The sequence below is a fragment of the Cicer arietinum genome, chromosome 4 (assembly GCF_000331145.2).
Source record: "Cicer arietinum cultivar CDC Frontier isolate Library 1 chromosome 4, Cicar.CDCFrontier_v2.0, whole genome shotgun sequence".
In the NCBI taxonomy this organism is placed as follows: Eukaryota; Viridiplantae; Streptophyta; class Magnoliopsida; order Fabales; family Fabaceae; genus Cicer; species Cicer arietinum.
Genome location: NC_021163.2, coordinates 7,995,569 through 8,020,067, shown reverse-complemented (window position 1 = coordinate 8,020,067; position 24,499 = coordinate 7,995,569). Strand labels below are relative to the sequence as shown.

General features: G+C 29.1%; 3 protein-coding genes across 6 annotated transcripts; 1 reads left to right on the top strand and 2 right to left on the bottom strand.

Moving 5' to 3' along the window:
- The first annotated feature begins 6 nt into the window (after window positions 1–6).
- LOC101502440 (uncharacterized) lies at window positions 7–1,597 on the top strand. Its single transcript, XM_004495999.3, has one exon. It carries the CDS (start codon window positions 104–106, stop codon window positions 1,280–1,282), a length of 1,179 nt encoding a protein of 392 aa, XP_004496056.1. The 5' UTR covers window positions 7–103; the 3' UTR covers window positions 1,283–1,597.
- Window positions 1,598–2,646: 1,049 nt separating this feature from the next.
- LOC101502120 (LEC14B homolog) lies at window positions 2,647–7,062 on the bottom strand. Of its 4 annotated transcripts, none has more exons than XM_012714568.3 (10): window positions 6,905–7,062; window positions 5,770–6,288; window positions 5,580–5,699; window positions 5,371–5,448; window positions 4,990–5,166; window positions 4,789–4,866; window positions 4,207–4,382; window positions 3,565–3,723; window positions 3,309–3,369; window positions 2,647–3,029 (listed from the first exon to the last, which is right to left on the bottom strand). In XM_012714568.3, exons 2-10 carry the CDS (start codon window positions 6,196–6,198, stop codon window positions 2,871–2,873), a joined length of 1,437 nt encoding a protein of 478 aa, XP_012570022.1. In that variant the 5' UTR covers window positions 6,199–6,288; window positions 6,905–7,062; the 3' UTR covers window positions 2,647–2,870. The 4 variants fall into 4 exon arrangements, with proteins under 4 accessions (XP_012570022.1, XP_012570023.1, XP_004496055.2 ...); XM_012714569.3 differs by having other exon boundaries at window positions 5,770–6,142; window positions 6,905–7,033; XM_004495998.4 differs by lacking the exon at window positions 6,905–7,062 and adding an exon at window positions 6,746–6,898.
- Window positions 7,063–14,670: 7,608 nt separating this feature from the next.
- Window positions 14,671–17,277, bottom strand: LOC101501795 (gibberellin receptor GID1B-like). Its single transcript, XM_004495997.3, has 2 exons — window positions 16,901–17,277; window positions 14,671–16,211 (listed from the first exon to the last, which is right to left on the bottom strand). Exons 1-2 carry the CDS (start codon window positions 16,937–16,939, stop codon window positions 15,219–15,221), a joined length of 1,032 nt encoding a protein of 343 aa, XP_004496054.1. The 5' UTR covers window positions 16,940–17,277; the 3' UTR covers window positions 14,671–15,218.
- Window positions 17,278–24,499: the final 7,222 nt, after the last annotated feature.

Below are 24,499 nucleotides of genomic sequence, written 5' to 3'. Positions count from 1 at the left end.
CCCTATTAGATGCTGATTGTTCCACCGTCCAAAACAAAACCACTAACATTTTATACCTTCTTCTTTCTCTCTGCTCCTGCTCCTCCTGCATTGGAGTGTTTCAATGGCGAAGCGTTCTTCTATTCTTCTCTTTTTCTTCTGCTTGATACAAACACACGCCATTCTAGACCCAACTGATTTCCTAGCTCTGCAATCAATACGCAAGTCTCTTGAAGACATGCCTGGTTCTGATTTCTTTTCTTCTTGGGATTTCACTGCTGATCCTTGTAACTTCTCCGGCGTTTACTGCGACTCCGATAAGGTTATTGCTCTTAATCTCGGCGATCCTAGAGCCGGTTCAGCTGGTTTAACAGGACGACTTGACACGGCCATCGGTAAACTATCTGCTCTCGCGGAGTTTACCGTTGTTCCAGGAAGGATATATGGTCCTATGCCTCAAACCATTTCCAATTTGAAGAACCTCAAGTTTCTAGGCGTTAACAGAAACTTCATCTCCGGCGACATTCCGGCGGGGTTAGGTGAGTTACGCAGTCTCAGAACTATCGATCTCAGTTACAATCAGCTGACCGGAAACATTCCTCCGACGGTGGGATCATTACCGGGGTTAACGAACCTGATACTCTGTCACAACCGTCTCTCCGGTTCTATTCCCCGGTTTGATTCTCAAATCCTGAGCCGGTTAGACCTAAAGCACAACTCTCTGACCGGTTCGATCGCTCCAAACTCTCTCCCTCCGTCTCTTCAGTATCTGTCATTGTCGTGGAACCAACTTACTGGGTCGATGGACCGGGTATTGAGCCGGCTGGAGCAGTTAAACTATTTGGACCTTAGTCTGAACCAGTTCACGGGAACCCTCCCAGGTAGGATCTTCTCATTTCCTTTAACCAATCTCCAATTAGAAAGAAACCAGTTCTCCGGTTCAGTGGAACCGGTGGATCAAGTCGCAATCCCAACCGTTGATCTGAGTTACAACAGGTTATCCGGTCAAATATCGCCTATGCTAGCTAGCGTGCAGAATCTGTACTTAAACAACAACCGGTTCACGGGTCGGGTACCGGCTAGTTTCGTGGATCGGTTATTGGACGCAAGCATACAGATATTATATTTGCAGCATAATTATCTAACGGGAATTGAGATTAGTCCAACGGCTGTGATTCCAGAGAGAAGCTCACTATGTATGCAGTATAATTGTATGGTCCCTCCCGTAGAGACTCCATGCCCATTGAGGTCTGGGAAGCAGAAAACAAGGCCTACTACACAGTGCAATCAGTTGAAGAGTTGAGACTCATCATCAATACAAGACCGTTACTCTTCACACCAAAATATATTATTATATCAATAGCTTCTCTTCTTCTTGCTTCTAATATTTTATTATTATATTTTTGCTCTTTCCGTTCATTCATTATTATTAATATTCGTTTCATTTTGTGATAGATGCCTCTGCCTAGGGGGAAGGAATTAATTAATAGGGTGAAATAAGAAGAATGTGAATACTTATCAAACTGTACCTATTTTTGTCCTTTTATGCTCTCTATATATTACTAATGTAATATCATTCATTATGTTATGCAATGCAAAAATTAACATTTTTTCTTCAGCTTTTTTTAGCTTTCCATGAGCACGGGGTGCTGCTTCCTTAGTTGGAAAATTGGTTGTAGGGACAACACCACTCATTTGGGAATCTCTTTTTGTATTGTAAATAGAAGCCTTTTCAGGCTTGAGCTTCAAGTTTGGACTCATCCTTCTTTTTTATTCTCGGTTTACGAGTCGAAGAAGCATCCTAGTAAAAGCAACAATTAACAAAATATTGTTTGTGGGACACATAAACCAGCTAAACAATCTAATACTAATCACTCAATGAGTCAGGGCAAACCAACCAAATGCCACTCCTATTTCTTATTCATTGTCTTCTCCTCTTATTGGCTTGTTGCCTTGTCAGATTGGATGCTTTTGATCACATCACACGTCATCTAATATTATAGCACAATACATTTCCATATCTGCTAATTTATGTTTAAACTCTAATTTTTTAGTTAATCCATTGGGAATTTTCTTATCACCCTACCCAGATCTTGACATAGCAAATCAGGGATTGCCTTCAACCAAATTAAATATTTATTAGAATTTTAGTGTACCCTTGTCACTCAGAAACAAAATAAAAACAATACTACTGTCGTATATGGAGGTCCCCTACTTTATGTCCTGTGTTGTTCATACGACTACCCAATTTACGTGATATTTCAGTTATTTTCCTTGTGACTTAACAGTTAAGGATCACCAATCTTGGCAATCATTGGGTTCCAATATCACTGACCAGACAGACATAACAGAACATGAAGATAGAATGAGACACCCATGTTTTTACAAAATGTTAAGTAGCAACCCTTGAGGGAGGGTATTATCCCTTCATTTCTATAATTATTATGAATTAGATCTATCAAATTCAACACAAAATAAGGCATCATGACAAAGACAAATAATGAGACCACACCAATCAATGACGCATAGGTACACTATTGGGGGACTTAGCCCTCTATAGTCGACTTAATGGTTCAGCTGACTTAAATTATGGGTGATAAATTAGATCCTTTTTTACACTACAGATGCAATGGTACACTATATAACAAATTTATTACACAGCCTGCGTACAAATGAAACAATTCCACTGGCCATTTAAGTGGTTATTTATTAGTTTATGTACAAGATTTTGTGGTAGTTCATATTACACCTTATTATGTCAAACACCATATACAACTTCCAGTATCAACATGTTATGGTCTATTGTTCTTCGTCTTCAAGACCATTTTGTAACTAATGTAACTGAGATCATAGGTAATCTTCAAAAAAAATGTCTTTTGTATACCCTATTCTTAACCGAAGAGGCTGCTATATGAGCTCCCGCCAGATTCCCATTTTACAACATCCCCATCCCAAGAAGAGCTAACAAGCGTAGTGTGGAAGGGGTGCCAACTACAATCTCTAACAGGTGATTTATGGTGCTTCAGTGTTGCAACTTGTGCTCCACTCACCTGTAATCAATTATCAAAGTTTCCTGTTGAGCAGCACATTGTATGGAGAAAAAAAAAAAAGATTGTGTTTTTCACCGCTTAAAATATGTTACATTACATGCATAAAAGATATCGCGATAACGAAATTATCAGGCTTGAATTTTCATTTAATATAATGAATATTATGTTATAAAGTTTGATTAAGGATCATACTACTTGTGAACTTTTTACCTAAATAAAGCTACCTCAATGATAAAAACAGAGAGATATAGCTAGGACAACATTATCTAAAATACATACCAAATCATATACATAAACACATGCATTGTGTGATCCAGTATAGATGTACTTCTGTCCAGTGCTGTAAATTTGAAGAAAACAACATCAGGCTAAGTACTAAAAATAATTAAATCTCCAATAATTTAATATACTCAAGTGAGCCCTCGACTTTTACTCAAACAAACGATTACTGAGTTTCAAGCGATTAAAATTAAAAGGGGAGACATGACAAAGAAAATGAAGAATAATTAAAAGGTAAGGAAATTTTAGTGCACACCTAAAAGCTGGGGAGAAAAAGCAGCGGACAAGAGTGCGTAAGACAGAATGGCCTCTATATGTAGCAACCGATTGATCACAAGGATGATTCAAGTCTTTTGCTTGAGGCGGATAATCCATCCACCTGTAATCCCATTCAAAACTCCTATATCCAGGATTGCTGGAATTAAGAGAAAATTCTGTTAGAATATGCTTTTGCATTGGCAACAATTTCATGTAGAAATAGCATAGTCACATAAATGAACAGACATCATTAGCTAGGCTAGAAATTGGTATCACATGCAAGCCTCATTACAGGTCTTTTAATTTTCCAGACAGACAAGCAAGCTGACACAAATAGACACAGAATCATCGTTGACTGGTTAGTTTGACATGAGTCCTACGTGATATTTAATTCTATAAGTTCTCTGTATTTTTCATTTTTGCTATGAATTGTAGTGATATTTGAGAATGCTTCAAAAAAAATTCATAAGTATAGTGAGCCTGACAATCATACAACATGATTTTGTAAGTGTAATTAACTTATAGGACTCATTTAAGATGTAAGATGAATATAAATTCCAACACAATAACTTTGTGGAAACGTGCGTTCAACAGATATGGACTTCAACATATAAATTACTAAAAGGGAAAAAGATCATACCGGGTAACATTAGACGACATTTTGCGTATATCCCAAAGTTTAATGGTCTGATCTTTACCGTTTGAAATGAAATAACGTCCATCTCCACGGGTATCAATAAATGTAATGCCCTCCAGGTGCCCCATCAAAACCCCTGATGGTTTGCCATTGGCATTTAAGCAACGTCGATCCCAGACCTAAACAAATTTGTACATTACAATGTGTCACGCTCCTAAAATTAAGAGGGAAAGAACAAAGCAACTCTAATTATGACATGAAATTCTGCAGTAAGTGATGATGACCAAAGATAAGAGTTTTTATTAGATATATCTTAGTTGGTTAATTAGTTAAATTGGTTAGTTAGTTACACTAACTAGTTAGTTATTTTACACTAGTTAGTTGTTTATCTAATTGACTATATAAGTCTATGTGTCCCTTGATGTAAACATTCTCTCAATTATCAATATCATTCAATTTATTTTTCTCTATTTCTCTTTTATTAATGGCTTAAATCAAGAATTGTTATAGTTTTGACACTTATCTCAACTGATAACTACTCTCAGGTTCATAACAGAAGAAGCCATCTTATAATGTAGAACATACCTTGCAGAAACTATCATCACTACCAGAGTAAATAAGATGACCAGTTTCATCAGCAAAACATACAGTATTTACATCAGACTGCCACATTAAATGAAAACCAAAAGTTAGAATTTAAGACTGCACCATAAATTAATAGATTCAGACAATTGTCCAAATCATATGAAGCTAAGTAGAAGTAGTATTTATGCCTAGTAACCTTACCGCGTGCGCTAAAATTCGAAGTGAAACCTTATTTGCTTCAAGATCATATACATATATAGAATCACTACTAGTTCCTGCAACTAATTCCCTCCCATCTGTTGAGAATTTCACGGAGAAAATTCCAAAAGAGTATCCTCCATCATCATTCGATGTAAAATCCAAACCATCATGGATCTCCTGCATATCATAAAAACTGAAAGCACGTTACGGAAATAAAAAGGACGCCGTCGAAAAGAACCTAGGAGTCTAGGACATCCGCCAGTTAAACACATCTCAGACGATCCAACTTCTAAGTATCTATTCCTCATATCATTCAAATCAACCATATATGTATGAATTAGAAGAAGTTAAAAACCAAAGAGCAGCATTAATTGTGAATACCGTCACATTTGCTAGCGATTCGGTTTCAGAAGATCCAACATTTACTATGTGTACAATGGGTGACATGCTGGCATAAACCTGAAATTGAAGAATACACTGACAGTATCAGCAATATACTAATAGCACCTTTATAGAAGCAAAACAAAAGAATAAAAAGATGTAGAAGTTTTTGTTTCCTGTTATTTTAAAGATAAAACATGGTAACTTACTAGATAGTGTTGATCAGGCGAAAGAGACGTATCGGTGATTGTCCATCTCAAACTTTTGGTTAGAATGTTTTTTTGAACTTTCCAACCTTTGTCTACATTGTATATTTTTATGTGGTTTCCCTGAAAAGTAATTTAATTACAATTAAAACTATAGCATGCATATTATAAGGTTAAAGATGAGAATATTTACCTGGAACCCGGCAACAAAAAGAGAACCATCAGCTGAAAACTGAGACACATACGCTCGACTTGGCATTTGGTCGATAAGCCAGGGACCGTTAACAGGCAAATATCTGCTCAAAAGATGACAGCGATCGGCGGAAGAAAACCTCCCCCGTCCTGAATAATTAGATTCTCGACCTGCCAGCATCTTTACTGGGGAAACAGGCAACTCCTTCCTTCCAGATCCATCATGTACTAGTAGTTGATGCGGTGTTGATTTCAGTTTTGTTATCTGAGCAATTTCATTGTCTAAATTTTTAAACGCCTTTTTAGTTTGTCCTGTACTAGATTCTTCACGGACAGTATTTCCGTCTTCACCGAGACTGGAATCCACCTCTAATCTACTCATAGCATAACCCATTTCGTCAATGTAAAGCGCACCAGATATAGCATACATAACTATTCAAACCAGCAGGCAAAAATTTGGAAATGCCAAATCATCTTATCTGCTAAAAAAATCCTCACAAATCCCCTTTGCTTATCAATCCTAAATAACAAACGGACAATACAATGAGCAAGTTTTAGATTTACTTTCTTATGCATATAATCAGAAAGATAGAAAGCATTATAATTTGAAACACTTAGCAGTTAAAAGTAAATCAGGTTGAAGTTATAGCATACAGTTGACACAAGTTAAGTTCTTTATAGTGATGATACATCAAATTTAAAGAAAAATACAAAATATATATATATATATATATTTGTCAAACACCATATTCTCAAGTTAAGAACAATTACCATGACACTTTGTTTTGGGTTGTTTATAATTTATGAAGCATAATAAAACAACCCCACCACTTTGCCCCAAAAACCCTAACCCTTTACATGTTAACAAACATCAACACAATCATCCGTAACTAAAAATTCATGAGAACCATAGAGCCAATGATGCACAAATTAAATTAGAGGCAACAAACAGAATCAGAATTAGAAATGAATCATACCCAATTCCCCTTTTCAGTGTCTACAACAACAATAATCACAGTAGTAGATGGGAATCACTAGAACAAATTGAAAGTCAACTGAAACGTAGAAAGGGTAAAAAAAAAGTTCTGAAAATATTTGACACGACAGAGAAATGACATAATACTAAAGAGTGATACCTCCTAGGATGGAATTTTTGGTTTGTCTGGTGTGGTTTGATTCTGAGGTAAATTATGTGCAAGTGTTGTTACAAAAAGGGAAACATATCCACGGAATTTTCTGCTTCGTGGTACACAGTGAATCATTCAAGATAATAATAAATATGTTCTATTATATTAATAAAACTATATTCTTTTTTCCTAATAGTAATTTTTTTTTTCTGCAATAAAATAACGTTGGATAAAGCGAGCTTCTCTCTTCAAAATGTCCCCGTAAATAATTTGATCGGTAAATTAACAGACGTGGAAAAGTTTTAGAAAAAAATTATGAGTCCTAATTAAGAATACCAATCATCGATTATGACCACTGAATAGAAAAACAAAATAAGTCATTCGTTTATAAAATTTGTGTATATTATTTTAGTTAAAATAATAGTTGAATTTTATTAATTAACAAAGAGAAGTACTCATGTCTTAGTTAAATAGTCTCTTCATTAACATTTAAAGTTAGATACGGTTAAACATTAGGCATTTCACTTCCTATATCAATGTCACATTACAAAAATTGTATAACATTTCGTCAAAAAATATAATTTGTATAACATAATAAATTTGTGTACTTATATTTCATAAATTTCTAATATAATTTAGTTTTTTTTGGTGTGACATTAATATAGATCTACATAAATTATGATGTGTTTATTGAATGTATCGCGTTGTTGGTTATGACTTAAGAAGTTAATTGATAATTTATTTTTATTAAAGTGTTACAATTGTATAGACGTATTCATTAATTCATAAATTGAAGGAACATTTTAATCAATACTCGTAATTTCAAAAAATAATTATTCAATGAAAAGTATAACAAATGTATCTTATATTCTACTCAAAAGTCAAACACTCAAATTAATTTTTCCACTTATTGTAAATTTTAAAAATAAGTGATTTTATCAACAACAAAAAAAGTAATATAAATTGATTTTTGAAGATTTTAAAGAAATGTTGAAATTTATTTTGTGTTTGTTTGTCATTATTAAAATATTTTTTTTTAAAAAAATAACTTTAATCTTGTTTGGATATAACTATACAATATCATAAAGAACATAAATAATTCAGTTTTAGGAAAATCTGTATCTTAATTTGAGAGTGAACAATTGTTCAAAGCTAAATCTTATTACAATCAATATTATAATTATTTTATGCAATGAGAGTAAACAATTGTACAAAGCTAAATCTTATTAGTATTATCCTAGCCTTCAATTGTGTGATGGAAAACTCTCAAACTTATATATGTTATTAATATTAGGAGTGTGTAAAGTTCAGTTCTAAACTAAAACCATTTAAAAATTTAACCGAACTGATTTTCAATTTAGAAAAACTGAACTGAATTGATTTTCAGTTCAAAAAACTGAACTGAATTGATTTATAAACTAGTGAACTGATTTTTTTAAATTGAACTGGTTTGTAAATCAAATTTTACCTAATTACCCTTAATTACTTCTAAAAAATAAAACCGGTTCGGTTAAATTTTTCGAACTAAAAATCAGTTCGATTTTTTTAAACTGAAAACTAATTCGGTTCGGTTCTAATTCAAAAACAGTTCAGTTCTCAATTTTTGTAAATGAATTTAGTTCAAAATCAGTTCGGTTTTGAACAACCCTACGTGGCAATCAAGATCAATTTAAGTATGACATTCTGCAAGGTGAATTCAAAATATGGTGTGGATAGCATAAAAAATATTTGACAGAAATAAAATGCTTTAATTTAACTTTAGAGTTTTTCTATTAAATTTAGATAAATAAATTTTCTCGTATTATATCTAGCTGATTCTACAACTATTGGAGCGGATCATACGTTTTAGTCGAGTTGGTTATAATTAGTACTGTTTTAAAATTTGTGATTATTATTTATTTATTTGGTCAACAAAATTTGTGATTATGTAATTTGCATTGTTCTGACTTGTGTGTAACTCGATTGGGCTATTTACTGGTTGATGGACCAATTGGGCGGCTACTGTTTTTATTGGGCCACTATCCGTTTTTTATAGTTGGGCCTCAATTGGAGTTTGCTCTATAACAATGTCCTTCATTTTTTCGTTTTATTACGTTTTTCTACTAAAGAAAATAGTGTTTTATTCTTAAAATATGTCTGAAGACTAGTTTTTTTAATAAAAAAAAAATAGACTTACTTTTATAAAAATATATATTTAAAACTGTCCATGATGAAGATGACCTACGTTTGTTGCCGAACACTAGAATATTAACTCAATTGAAATAAAATAAAAATGTTTGTAATAGGTGTACTATTGCAATTTTTTCAATATTATGAACTTCGATTTAAACATCAGTATAAAAGTTTTGCTCCAGTCCCATAAATATGGTTCACATGATAACTTCAGGGACATTTGATGTATTAAATTGTAGATTCGAATTCTTGATCCGTACTTTTCCACAATAAATATATATAAATTTTGTAGCTAAACATTTTAAGAAAAACAAAAGGGTTTTACATCACCCTTCAACAAAAATATATTGTTTTGTTGATTATGTCACTTTTGCAACTAACTTTTAAAATTTGATATTATGACATGAAAAAATAGACACTTCCCATATCTGTACAAAAATGATTTGTATTCATATGCACTACTAGTACATGGACAAACACTAATTTAAATGGATGACAATATTAGAATAAAAAAAGTCTCACCAAAATCATAGAAAAAATACATCTCAAACCATAAAATTACATAATTCTGAATATAACTCTATATCACAATGAGTGGGAGCGGAAAGACCAAATTGATTAAAAGTTACAAATTAATTCCTTATATATTAAAATGTAATATTTTGGATGAAACGAATAAAAAGAATATCTTTTAAAAAAAAACATTTGATAAATTGTTGCACTAAAAACAAAAGTTAGGGAGAAAAATTTCCAGCAGAAAAGGAAAAGAGTTTGTTTGTTAGTAGGCACTTCATTTTCAATATCGTTTTCAGTCTCGTAAAAGTTAAAGTTCCTTGTGTGTATGGAATTCGGTTACAATCAGAATGACAAGTAGTTTTGGAAGATTATTAGCTACAAACACTGAACAAGATAAGTAGGTCCCAAACCCATTTACCCAATTTAAGACATACATACCCTGTTGCACGATTTTGACTACAAATCGGGTAATAACAACTTACTATTTTGTTTAAATTCTGTCTTTTGTGCTGATTCACATTTTATTTTATTCTATGTCGTTTATCACTTCTTTCATTTCCAACATGTCTCTGTGTTTTTACCATTATTACTGCCAACTCCAAAAGATACCTCTCTTTATTAAATTTTCTATTATACAAATTTCATGATTCATTTCATTCTAAGGACTTTCTTTAATACTCTTCGAATCTCTTTAGTTAGTTCTAACTCAATAAGAAATGGCTACTATAAATATAAATATAAGAGAATAATAATTTTATTAATAATTGATGTATTTTTTATTATTATAAATTTACCGTGAAATATATATTTTGAGAATAATATACTTAATATTAAAAATATTAATCTTACACCGAAAATGATTATCATTCTAAGATTATTTTTTCTTCTAAAATATTAGTCACCGTGAGGTAGAAGAATTGATATGTAAATCACTTTTAAATTATTATTTTTTATTTATGATAATTAAAATATATCATTATTTAATAAAAATTATTAATAATTTTATTTATTTATATAAAATAATCAAATATTACAAATATTTTGAAAATAAAGAAATATTTAAAAGTAATTCACTTGTCAAATAGATCTCGAATTATTGATGATTAAAGTTTCACAAATAGTTACTTTAGATAGTCAAATTCAAGATATCTTTGAGATTTTGTTTTAAGAATTAATTAATCATTTTTTAACTAGGGAGGAACAAAGACTTTTCACATTTGAATGATGTTTTATTTTTTTACTGAAAATTGATTAAATAGGTAATCACATTTAAATGATATTGTGAAACTACAAAGGGGTTGAAGATTGTCTACTCATTAAGCAACATCTTGATACTTTGTTATGCTTTATTCTCTCTGCTAATCATTTATAATAAGACAACTTTTTTATGAGGACTTATAAGACATGAAACATACAAGTTCTTACCATTTAATTTCTTAATAATATTTTTCACCAAATCAAACAAAAAACTATTATGAAAAGTTGTTAAATCCTCCAGACGGCTATGGATGATATGTATAGGAATAGGACTACGTTTGTTTGATGTGGCTTGGCCCCAATTGGCCTACCACCATTCAAAGCCTAAATTGAATATCATATTCCTTTTCTCTTTGCAATTCTTAATTCCTCATTAATCATCATTAGGAAATTCAATGCACATTTCCAAGGTCACGGTTTGAAAATGTAAGTAGAACATGGCAACCCTCTTCCTCAAACAAAAATTATGGTAACCCCCACTTTTAATAATAAAATCCGTTTAACGAGTACTCTTAAAATATTTGTTAAATAATCAAAAATAAAAGTTTTATATTTTCAGTAACAAATTTTTAAATAATTGAAAATACGACTTTTAATATATTTTTATTTAAATATCTTTAGGAAAGTTGTTAGTTTTTGTCTTAATAATAATATCTTGAATTGAGAAATGTTGACTAATTACAAACACAAAAATTAGTTTGAACTAACGCTAAAGTTGTCAGGAGTTTCAAGTTTACATTTAGATCTTTGGTCGAATATCTCTTTTTAAAATTTGAATTAGATACAACATTTTCATGTATATTGATCGACTGCTTGATCAAGATATAAATTTTATACAAAAACTCTTATTTTAAAATTTGAATCTTTCAATTTTGATAGAACAATTAAGATAGTTTAGGGTTTAGAGTTTTTAAAATTTGAATCTTTTAATTTTGATAAAATAATTAAAAACTCTTGATAGATCAATTTTGATAGAACAAATTTGTGACCGTACACAACTCAAATATCTATTTCTTATACATAATCTAAATTTTTACGAAATATACGACTTTTTTCTTCTTGTATTTCAACTGGAGGTGCCATAAATTTAAATTAGAGAATCACACTTATATAAAATTAGACTAAAAAAAAATCAATAATAGAATTTTGTTGGAATTCAATTATAAGTGGTTAGTCCCGACTAGCAATGGAGGCTATATTTGATATATAAGGAGAATGACCCATAAACCTAATGCCTTAAGGTTTTGGGTTGAGATGTGGTGTCTAAGTCTCTTAAGAATCCTTGATATTTAGCCCATTTCGGATGTCGTGCTCCCCGGGACTCCCCAAAAAATGGTATCAGAGACTGGTTTAGCCTGGTGGGGGAGCAAAAAGGACTTGGATCAAGTAGATCAAGTCTAGTGGTGGGAACTCATAATTGAGGGAGAGATTTGTTGGAATTCAATTATGAGCGATTAGTCCTACACTGAATGGGGGCTATATTATATATAAGGAGAATGACCCATAAACTTAATGTCTTAAGGTTTTGGGTTGAGATGTGGTGTCTAAGTCTCTTAAGAATATTTGATGTTTAGCCCGTACTTTAAATTTTGAACTAATCTAAATTATAATAGAAATTAGTGAAAAAAATTTAACCTTAAACTTTATTCATGCAAAAATAAAAATTATTGAAAAGTTAAACTATAGACCACATACATTCCATTTTTAAGATTTACTTTTGTTTACATTATGAAATGAATGAAGTATGTTTTTAATCTCTCAATTAAGGTAAAAGATTTCTCTAGCAAGCTAAACAACATGTTGATGTGTTTTTAACTTTTTCATTAATCTAGCAACTATGTAGAAACGGTTTGTGGCAAACGGGTTTGAGTTGAAAGCATAAAGCTGAAAGTAGGTAGAAACATGGGGCGGAAGAAGCATGATTTAGACTATAACTATAATATAAAATTGGGCACTAACGACACGCTTAAATACAATATGCGCATAATACAAGTAATGACCCATCAAATATTTTTATTTTAATATTAAAAAGCAAGGTACCAAGCCTACAAATCAAGTTTTGTCAATTAATCCGAATTAAAGAAATCCCATTTATATTGATAGTGACTCTATGACTCTGTCGTATTAGGGAATATTTTCAAAGGACATAATCAGATAATTTACTTAAGGATTATTAATCATAATAAGACATTTAATAAAGGAGAAAATATATCAAGCTTCAAAGTTTTCAAACAAAAAGTCTACGTGCCTAATTGAATGAGTTTGCGATGTTATACAAAAAAGGCTCCATAAAAGAAAAGTAGATAAGCATCCCAAGAAAATCAATAAAAGACAAGAGTTTCATGTCTTTGTCTAAGCTTAGCTGTTCCTGAATACTAGTCAGCATAAAGAAAATTTTATATTGGTATACTTCGGTATTTATGAGATGATGAAATTGAATATAACAATGTAGAAGGGGATTGAATAGAATAAAATGGAATAAATTATTAACAACAAAAACATAATAAAATGGAATAAAGTCATAGTCTTTTTAATATTTTTACAGTGAAGCTTTTTGCTACAAGGAAAAATACTCTATACCCTTAAACTAAAAAGGAACATTTCATTAAAAAAAGAGGAATATTTCAGTCAAAAATAAATAAAACTAAAGATAAATAAAAGAGATTTTTCATAGAATAAATGCATTTCATTAAGATTTATCCCATTGTACTTTTTTGGTGGTATACACTCGTATTCTCAGAAAAAGTGTAAAAAGTAAGAACTTTTTATTTTGGCAAATAATTGTGTTTTTATATTATTTTATCTTGGTGAGATATTTTTGAAGTAAAAATTTATCATAGCAAGAAGATGAAATGTAAGATAATGAAAAAAGGTTTTTAAAAATAATATTTTTTGCATTTTTATTGTTTATATTTATACAGACAATTGTTCACTTAAAAAAATTAATATTTTTGATAAAAAAACAAAAGTAAAACAAATTTTAGAGGAAAAAAAAGATGTTTTCATAAAATAAAAGACCCGAATTTCTTGAATGGGCAAAACCACACATGCAAGAAAACACAAAACACAAAACAGTTGTTTAACATTTTAATCGGCTATTGTATATTGATAACTGAAATTTATGAAGAGAAGTAAGAATAAGTAAATTGTTGGAAAGAATGAGAAATTGATGATTGAAAGTGGTGCTAATTAGTGTTGTGTATGATGGATGTCCTTTTGGTGGATGGGATTTGGCTTTAAGGTAATAAATGAAGGAGGGGAAATGGTCCTCTAAACCCACCCACCCACCCTTTTGTTCTATTACATGTTCCATTATTCCTTTCTAACACACACATCACAATAAAACGCTTCTCTTTTCCACATTGGACATTTCTTGTCAACTTTTTCTATCGAATCTTATGTTGGACCTGCTCTATAACTCACACCAAAATCCATATAATTATTCAAATTTCATATTAACCTCTGTCACACTCCTTTCATTTTATTGTCTAGTATAACACTATGTGTGATCATTTCCCTGCCAAAAATGACGACCTAATTACTTCTATTTTTGGAAACAATGAATAGTAGGGTGACCCTTTTGTCTTTCTTCTTTTCATCATCTCAAAAACTTCTAACTAACTTGTGCCATTATCAATGCAAACATTATTTCAACAGGAATGCTAATTCAGATATCTCAGGAGTAACAAAATGTGTTTAAAGATAAAATGTTTTCACCAACAATTCTCTATAACTTGAATGCCTCAATAAATAAAGCCAAATACATTGGTAACTTTTGTGTCAAGAAATTGAAAATTGCAGGATGCAACAACAGAGAACAACACTATAGCTAGCTTAAAAACAAACAAACAAGACATTTATATTAACTATATAAACATACAAGTTCATAACAGGATGAGATATATATACTCTACTATAGTTCAGTTCCCACTCTCAATACTAGTAGTTATACAACATAAAGACACTCACTTAATCAAATTGATCAGCAAAGCCCTATCTTGTATCTCCCCTCTCCTGCTTTTGAGGTTGAACAAGTAAAAAGGGGCAAGCTTTGTATATGGATTGAACTCCGGTACCTCAGACGATGAAACCGGCGCTACCCTTCAAACAACACAGGCAGAAACCAGCCACCAGTAGTTCACCAGTTACAGAAAGCTCATATTTTCCACCATAGATGTTAAAACAGTGAGTAAAATGCTACATAATTTTATAATAACTACACACCACCACTATAAAGTAGGGAGATAAAAAAATTACAAAAATAGATAATAAAAAAAAAAAAGATAACAGAAGTGAAAGTCAGGCTTTTTAGTCATGTATGGCCTTGTGTAGGCAAAGGTTAAGTAGTGGTAGTATATATATATATATATATCAACAATTAGGATGCATGGACGAAGGTGTTTATCTCATTCATGAGGCAATAGAAATGATCATTGTTAGGCAAGAAGTAGAAACCAATAGTGGCTTCCTTTAGGTAAAGAAGTTTAACATCTTGTCCTGAATTTTTTAGACTTTCCACATATTCCAATTGCCAATCTTGGAGAAGATCCAAACCAGCCACACAAACAAGGCTTTTGGCGAATTTGAGTCCTGCGAGGCTTTTACCTTTAGGGCCGAATGGATTACAAGCTGGATGGTCTCTATCTTCGCCTTCGGGAAGAAAAGCTCTCCAATACCAATCGCGGTCTTGTAACCGAACAAAATACTTCCCATCCAACTTCTTCTCTGACTCGGTACGCTTCTCCCCACCAAAGAGTGGATGGAGAAGAATATTACCTAGTATCTCGACATCTTCCTCGGCAGCCCTCGCTGCAACATGATGAGCAATGTTACCGCCAGAACTATCCCCAGCCATGTAAACATAAACCTTAGAATCCTTTCCACTTTGAAGCCATGTCCTTGACTTAACCCACTTAAGAGCAGCCCACCCATCTTCATAAGCACATGGAAAACGATGCTCGGGCGATCGCCGGTAGTTTACAGAAACCACAATAGCCTTACACATACTCACAAGGCGACGGCAGAAAGTGTCATAGATAGCACTATTAGCTGAGGAATGTGAAAAGCTTCCTCCATGAAAGAAAATTATGACAGGGACAATCTCTGTGGTGCTGAAGGGCTTTTCCAGCTCTATAATGCCCCAACTAGTAACATTCTCAGAAGCAGGTTGATAAACCCTATTGAAGAGTCCGGTATTTCGATCGACATGATCGAAAGAGAATACACCATCAACAGGAATCGTATTGGCGGGGACCTTGCGGTCGAGGAACTCGGCCAACTCTCTATTGAATGTTCCATCAGCACGTCTTAGTAGATTGTAAGCAAGCTTGAAATTTGAGATAAGCACCCAAGTATTGAGAGGAACAACACTCTACAAAAATTGTAATGTAACATAACATGTTATTAGAACCTTATCCATATGAACTATGCATATTAGTACTTCTAAAGAGAAAGAAAAAAAGTCCTCTAATCAAAAGCTCATACATATGAACTACTAGTATGTTATTAGACCCTTATCCATATGAACTATGCATTTGATTTGACAATTTATTACCAAAGAAGTCCTTTAATCAAAGCTCATCCATCCCCTTAGAAAAGCAATAAATTACTGAAAAGAAGGATCCTAAAACGGTGTACATGCCTCAAAGAAGCATACAAATCTTTGAGAAAAGAAGAATAATTTTCAACTTTGAAAACAAAATCAAACTGAAATTTTCCCAACTTACCAGAACAAGAAACCCAAGAGGCCTACATGAAAGAAAGTACAAAAACAAAAATTGAAACAAACCCCCAAAAAACTACATCGTCTATAGGGACCATCATTATCAACACAACTCAGAGAAGAAAAGAAAAAAACAAAGAGACAACACTCTCCTTAACTCATATGTTCCCCAAACAAATATACAATCCTTGACCTTGCTCCCAATCAATCAATGGTAAAGATTAAAACTTTTCCCCTTCAACACCAAAAATCAGTTCTAAAAAGAAAGAAATGAAGGAACTCACAAAAAACATAATGTTAAAATCAAACATAGAAAGAACAAAAAGTAAGGAAGTTACCTTAGATTCATTGAGGTTGACTTCATTACTTCCAGTCATGTCTGTCTGTTGTTTCTCTCTCTCTCTCTGAAATATGAATATATATCTATAGAATAGGAGTGATTGAAAAACCAAATCCAGAGAGAAAGACTCTTAAAAAGTAACAGTAATCTTCGAGAAACACAAAATAAGGAACCTTTTATGCCGCCTCATAATAATTAATTAGAGATTAGATTGATTTGTTTGTCGGTTAAGGTGAATGAAGAGTTGTTGTATGAGTATGTATGTGAAAGAAAGGAAGAAAAATGAAAGAGATCACATATATGATGATGAGGTATGTTAAGAGAAGAAAGATAAGAAAGAGTGGTGAAGAGAGAGAAAGACAAAGAGACAGGTGTAGAGAGAGAGAGTCAAACGACGGAGATGTAAACGGAGACGAGAGAGACGACAAAGCTGGCGGCCGAATTTAACTGTTCATATGGGACCCACTTATCTTTTATATAAATAAAATATTTGTCATGCGGAATTTATAATTTATAATAAGATATTTATTTATTTATTTATAATGGAGTAGTATTGTTTATGGTTTTGTCTTTATGCTTGTGTATTGAGAGAAAGCGAAGGAGAAATGACTTGTGACGTAGGAGCTAGTGTACAGAAGAAGCTTTCTTGTTCTTGTTTTTGTTTTTGTTGATGGCTATTGACAACCCCGTTTTGGACTTGTTAACAATATAGATAGATGTATGTGTCTTTCACTTCTTCTTCTTTTTTTTTTTTTCTTTGTCTTCCAATTTCCACTAAACATTTCTCATAACGGAAATTACCTTTTACGTCCACGCAAACCTCGCGTTATTTACTACTATTACAATTTTCAACTAACTACTAAATCCACTTTCACTAATAATATTTTTCTTTATTTGTTACATATAAATATTTTTTTAAACAGAAAATTTATACAAAAATATCATATTAGTCTTGCATCACAATTATATTCACATTCTAAATCAATCACATATCATTTATACTGTTTAAAAATATAATTAATATATATATATATATTAAAATTATAATTTTTCTATTTTAATAAAATTGCATAACTGATCTTCTATTTTAAAATGAGATGGTTTTTACTCTTCTATACATTTTTAACAAAAAAATTGTAATTTGATATATCTTAAACGTCGTGACATATAATATTATAATGTATAGTTGTCTAAATGTATTAATTATTTATATGTAATTATATCAATATTAAACATTCAACATAATTGTATAATATGTCACATCATATAAAATAAATTTTACATTATTTATATTCAATAAAATCAATCTTATTTTTATTAGAAATATCTGAAATATTATAAGAAATATTAAACAAAAATATATTTTATTAATAAGTATTAACAATATAAACTCTCAAATTATCAACGATGTTAAACTTCCTTCTTTTAATCATCTAAAATCAATTAAAACGTCTATTTCTAATAAATCAAAGAACAATATTATAATTATTGAAAGTTAAATTTGTTAATTTAAAATAAATTTTAATAATTAAAAATTATTATTCATTATTGTAGAACATTTGAATAGCAACTATAATCGTCGTAAACTCAACATATAATGCATTTATTATTGATAAATCCACAACAAAACCACTGATTAACTTTGTCTATTTTATAAAATAGACTATTTTTGTTATTTTGTAATTAATTGAGTAGTATACTATAGAATGTAATTGTTTTATTATTTATATTGTAATCTGTATCAGTTTGTGTCTAACTTTTTTTAAGGATTTATCTTGTGTTGTAATAATATTAATTGAATAATTTAATTAATTGAATAGTTTGTATGAATCAAATTAAACAATTTTATAAAATTAAAATTAATAATGTAATTAATTCTTTAGTTTTGTAAATAAATTTAAAATTAAATATATAATAATTTTATCCATACATAAAATATGTTTTAAAAATAACATATACTTTATTCTCTTTTTAATTTTATACCAAATAATATGTTACATCTCTCTTATTTTTTATCTTGGCATACTCTGTCAGCTATTTATCTGTTTTTAGTTTCTCCCCATAATCAATAATGAATGACAGTGTTAATTTTGTTGAAAAAATATAGGTATAGATTATTTGAGTTAGTTATTAGTATAATTTGATAATTATATAGGCGTAGATCTGGAAGTAGTGAAAAGAAAAGCAGGGTAGGGGCAAGAGTTGTACCTACATGGAAAAACTTTTGGGTGGAAAAGGGAGCCAAGCAGAAGGAGACAAATTAGTTTCTCAGCGTGCGGCCGACGCCAAGCACGTGTCGACAAAGGGTTTCGTCTCAATGCTTCTTCGTTTTGCCAAACGCACCCTCCTTACTCAATTTACTCAAATACCCTCACTTTCCCATAATACCTCTTAAGTGCCACTGACCATGACAGATGTTTTGTCCGCTTCCGAATAGCGCGTGGCGGCATGTTTTTTGTCAGAACATGAATTCAATGAAGCAACCTTTTTTTTAATTATTACTTTTTCTTTTCAAAACTTTTCATCAACTTAATACTAGTAGTATTCATAATATATCATTCACTAAATTCAAAATATTTAATATTAATAATTAAATATTTGATATTTTTAAAAATAATTTAATAAATTTAATTTATATTTCATATAAAATATAGAAAATTAATATATGTAATTACAGTTTCTGTTTAAAATATAGAAAATTAATTCATGTAAAAATAATATTTTTGTTTATAATAATGACAGAAGAGATGGCATTTTAAGTTGATAATTAATCACAGTTTCGTAGTAGTGATTTATGGGGTCGTTTAAAATATTTTTTTAATTCTAAAAACATAAAATAATTTTAAATTACTTATATATGACCTTTAATGGTTAATAAATTAATTATTTATTGATCCAATATTTGTTTTTAATCATTATAAAAATAATCACTACATCTAATTTTAAATACAAGACTTTATTAATTAAATTATATAAATTAATATTAATATTAAGCTTGTTGATTATTGAGATTATTTTTATTATTCAAAAGAAATAATTAATATTTTTGTTATTGAATTTATGGTTGAGAGCAGAAAAATATATAAATTAATTATTAATATATCAATCAATAAATAATTAATGTCATTGAAAATTCAAATAACATTTTATAAAAAAAGGCACAAATTTTTTTCAATAACTTTTATCTAAAAACGAGTATAGTACTACATATATCTCTAATCATAAGCAGCATTTGAGAAAAAATGTGTCTCTATATATAAGCACATTTCAATTTACTAAATATATTTATTGTTTTTTAATATATTTTGTAATGTAGAAAATAAAGTTTAACACACTTTAATATAAAAATTATTTTATAAAAACTAATATATTTAATAAATATATTAACTATTGTACTTATTTTTCTTAATAAAAAAAATCAATATATGCTTATATTAGAGGACAAAGAAGGTAGTATAAAATAAGAAATTCTATTGGATATGAATGAATGTAAAATTTGTGTAGATTGGGTTTGTATGTCCATTATAATTGTTGATAAAATTTAGTCGATGATTAAATATGGGTGGAAGCGGTTTGATTATAGTAGTATGAATTTATGTGAGCATGCAGAATGAAGAAGTGGCATAGTTATGAAGGAATGTGGGTCACGCTCACCTTCACCTTCACCTCCAACTATATTATCGTAAACGACTTTGTACGATGATCGAGGGACCCTTTTCTCCCTTCTTGTAGTGCCATCACTCATCGTATTTTTCTTTCCACAATACATCGGGACCCACACTGGATTACGCACCGGTTTAACGCTTTCACACACCAAATGATAAATAAATTTTTATATAATTGTAAATTCTTCATATCAATTTTAAAAGATAATATTCAGATTAATAATATAGATTTTTGTTTATTAAATTAAATCTTATACATGATTTTTATATTATATTAAGTATATTTTATTTTTAAAATTATAAGTTAATTATTAAGAGATGTATGAAGTTAATATTTTTATCATTTCTATTTAATTGAAATATTTTTGTAAATCAATTAATATTTTTTGTAATTTTAAGATGTGATTACATAAAGAGGCAAATTTTTTAACAAGAGAGTTTTACACTTAGAAATGAAAATAGTAACAAAACTAAATAGATTTAAATGTATTTTTGGATTTTATATCTTGTTTAAAATTAATTTCGAGTATTCTTATTTTTAAAATTGATTTTTTGGTTTCTTATTAATTAATTTTTGTATGTTTTTAGTCGTTTATTATTTTTAATGACGTGACATTCTCATTAACTTATGTTTGTTATTAATTTGTTTATATATTAAAATATTAAAAATCAATTTATTATATTTATATATATATATATATATATTAAATATTTAAATTTTTTTTAATATTTACATTTATTTATCTTATTTAACTTTTTTTAGTAATTTAAAATGTTAAAATATTTATATAAAATAGATAAAGTTTTATCTTAAATATTTTAATATAATATATCATATTTAAATTTATTACATTTTTAATATTTTATTTTATTATATTTAAATATTAAAAATAAGTTTATTTTATTTATAAAATTAAAATATCTAAAATTAAAATATTTAAAAAATTTTTATTTATCCATCAATAATTTAAAATGTTAAAAAATTTAAAATTTTATTTATTTTAATTTTACATTTTTTAATATAAAGTAAATAACATTTTAAATTATTGTTGGATAAAATAAAAATAATAATTTAAATATTTTAATTTTAGATATATAAATAAGATAAATATTAAAAAAGTAATAAATTTAAATTTTATAATAAAATAGTTAAAATAAAATTAATAAATTTTTTATCTATTTTATATAAATATTTTAACATTTTAAATTATTAAAAAAACATTATTAAGATAAATAAGTTTTAAATATTTTAATATATATAAATAAAATAAAATTAATTGAATTTTAATATATATAAAAAATTTAATAATAAAAATAAATTAATAAGATTGCTAAAAAATTAAAAATAGTAGATAATTAAAAAATTAAAAAATTAATTAATAAAATAATTTAAAAAACGATTTAGAAATGAAAAAACTTAAAATTCATTTTAAATAAAATAAATGAATAAAAAATACATTTAATTAAATAAAATAATTGATAAAGGGAATCTAGAAAATTAACTATTCATTCTTTAACTCACTTTTCCAACCCACTCTTTAATTGGAAAAAGTTCAAATAAATTTTATAAAATTAGGTAGGGTACACATAAATTGTAATGTGCATGCATTTGAATTCCAACTAAATAAAATATATGGTGGAAAAAAGTGTATTAAAAGATGTGTTGTGTGTTGAGTAAAAGAAAAATGTGTTGTTAACAACTATGATGAGGATAAAAGATAGAGACCACAAAATGAAGATGCAAGTGTGGCAATGATCAAATGGGAATGCAGATAGCCACGCTGTACCAATTCCTTCCTGTAATAGATTCTTCTATTTGGACGCTTTCATGGATCAAGTTCATGCAACAATTTTTTTGGTGGTTGTTGCTTTAATATTGTTTTCTTCAATACTCCATTAATCTCATATGCATTTTGTTTGAAATGTGCTACTATTTATATCAATTTCAATGTAAAATAATATGTTAATATTAAAATATTCCTCTATTTCTTTTATTATTTGTGCACCATATATCTGCAACTCCTTATTTAAAAAATATAATAAACTGTATTAGTATTATAAAAGAGAAAAAAGATATGAATTATGATTGTAGATTAGTTTACATTAGGACCACTGAGAATACAGGGTTTTACGGTTATTTTAAAACACGCTTACAAAATAAGTTTATACTTTATATGGTCAAGTGATAAATTATTATTGGATATAGTAAATTAATTAGTGTTTTATGACATTACAATTAAACGTATCATGATCATCTGAATAAGATTGAATAGCTGCACCATTTTTCTTGATATATTTTATTTTATGTGAATAAACATATATATTATGTCTAGTTAATTAATTATTCAGTGAACTAGTTAGTAGGTCTAGCTAGACACTTCAGCTCAACATTTTTACTATTAAGAATTGGTTTACAAATCCAATTCCATATATAGAAAGATACTGAAATTTTACTTCATTGTGTATGTTATTCAAATTATTTTAATTTTAAATGCAAATTAAATGTCATATAAATCTACCTTATTGTATCTTTTTGAAGATTGGTGAATGATAAGATAACATTAAAATTAGTCAGAAATCTTCAACACAAAACTTATATAACGAGGAAAACGAGACTTCTTCGAGAAAGCAACAATTTGGTTATACTCCTATATATATATACACACATTAATTTGTATATGTTTCTTTTGAAATGAATATTGAAATGATTCAATCAATAAACATGTACGAATAAATCATAAATAGAAATTATTACCAAATGTATTAAAGATATAAAATTAGTTACAAGTTAATAATTTTTAGTTCAGTGTTAATTATAAGTTATTTTTTATAATTAAAAATTAATTATTTTAATTTAAGTATATAAATTTTATTATACTTATTATTATAATCATCTTTTTTATTTAATCTTGTATTTTTTTTTATTCTATAATATGGGAAATTTTTATATATTCTATTAAAAGATGCGTAAATCACAAAAACCACTTAATTAATTTTGTAGTACAATGTTAATAACTAAAAAATAGATGTTGCTATCGCACTTGGTAATGAGTACCGTAAGCTCACCAACAAAAGTTACTTTCATTTAAGAGAAAATCCAAACAACGCAATAATCATATACGACAAAAGCAATATATGCCTTCGTACATAGCTATTGGCTAGTATGATTAATCAATGGGGATGAAATATTTGTGTTATTAAAAAAATATAGTGCATGATTAAACTACAATAAATCATAATGGAAATATTCTTCAACTCTTGATTATTTATAGTTTTGTGTCACCTCAAAAAACAAAAGTAAATAGTAGTTGTCTTAGCTAGGTCTGGTGCACTTGTGAATTAGTATTTTAAATATTTTACTAATTAATTGATTCTTACATCAAGAGAGAAAATATAGTCTTTACGAAAAATGTTCTAAAGAATATAGCATATTACCAAAAGGCTAAAAACATTTCCCCTTTCTTTAATATATACATGTATATATGTATGTTCATGCACCTCCCTTTGTAGGGTTGATTTACATATAAAAGTACAAATACAATGCTGACTAAAAGGAACATCTTAGTTAGTCAAGTAATGAAAAAAGTAAATAATAAGAAAGAAAAAAAAAGCACCAGAGTGCATTTATGTATTTGGCTGTATTTGTTGTCGTATAGCATAGAATCGGTGGCTATGCATGTGCCACACACACAAACTCGAATTATACCAAACAAAATTGCCGTGTTGCACACTACTTCCTTCTTTAATTCATTTATTTCCTTTTTCTACTTACCTTCCTTTTTTTCATTTCTCTCCTCTACTTATTTATTAGGCCATTTGTTTCTCCTCGAGTATATCAAAATAGGAGTAAATTTGTATGGATACAAACCTAAATTACCTAGAATCATACATTAAAAATTGAAAAATAATATAGTCATATCACTTAATATTTT

Bases quoted from the DNA above. Each gene is read 5' to 3' on its own strand.
- LOC101502440 (XM_004495999.3), top strand. From the start codon at position 104: ATGGCGAAGCGTTCTTCTATTCTTCTCTTTTTCTTCTGCTTGATACAA.
- LOC101502120 (XM_012714568.3), bottom strand. From the start codon at position 6,198: ATGTATGCTATATCTGGTGCGCTTTACATTGACGAAATGGGTTATGCT. The intron at 4,867-4,989 runs GTAAGGTTACTA...TTAATGTGGCAG, and splicing joins TTCGAATTTTAGCGCACGCG to TCTGATGTAAATACTGTATG. The intron at 3,724-4,206 runs GTATGATCTTTT...TCTTAATTCCAG, and splicing joins ATGTCGTCTAATGTTACCCG to CAATCCTGGATATAGGAGTT.
- LOC101501795 (XM_004495997.3), bottom strand. From the start codon at position 16,939: ATGACTGGAAGTAATGAAGTCAACCTCAATGAATCTAAG. The intron at 16,212-16,900 runs GTAACTTCCTTA...CAATTTTTGTAG, and splicing joins TCAACCTCAATGAATCTAAG to AGTGTTGTTCCTCTCAATAC.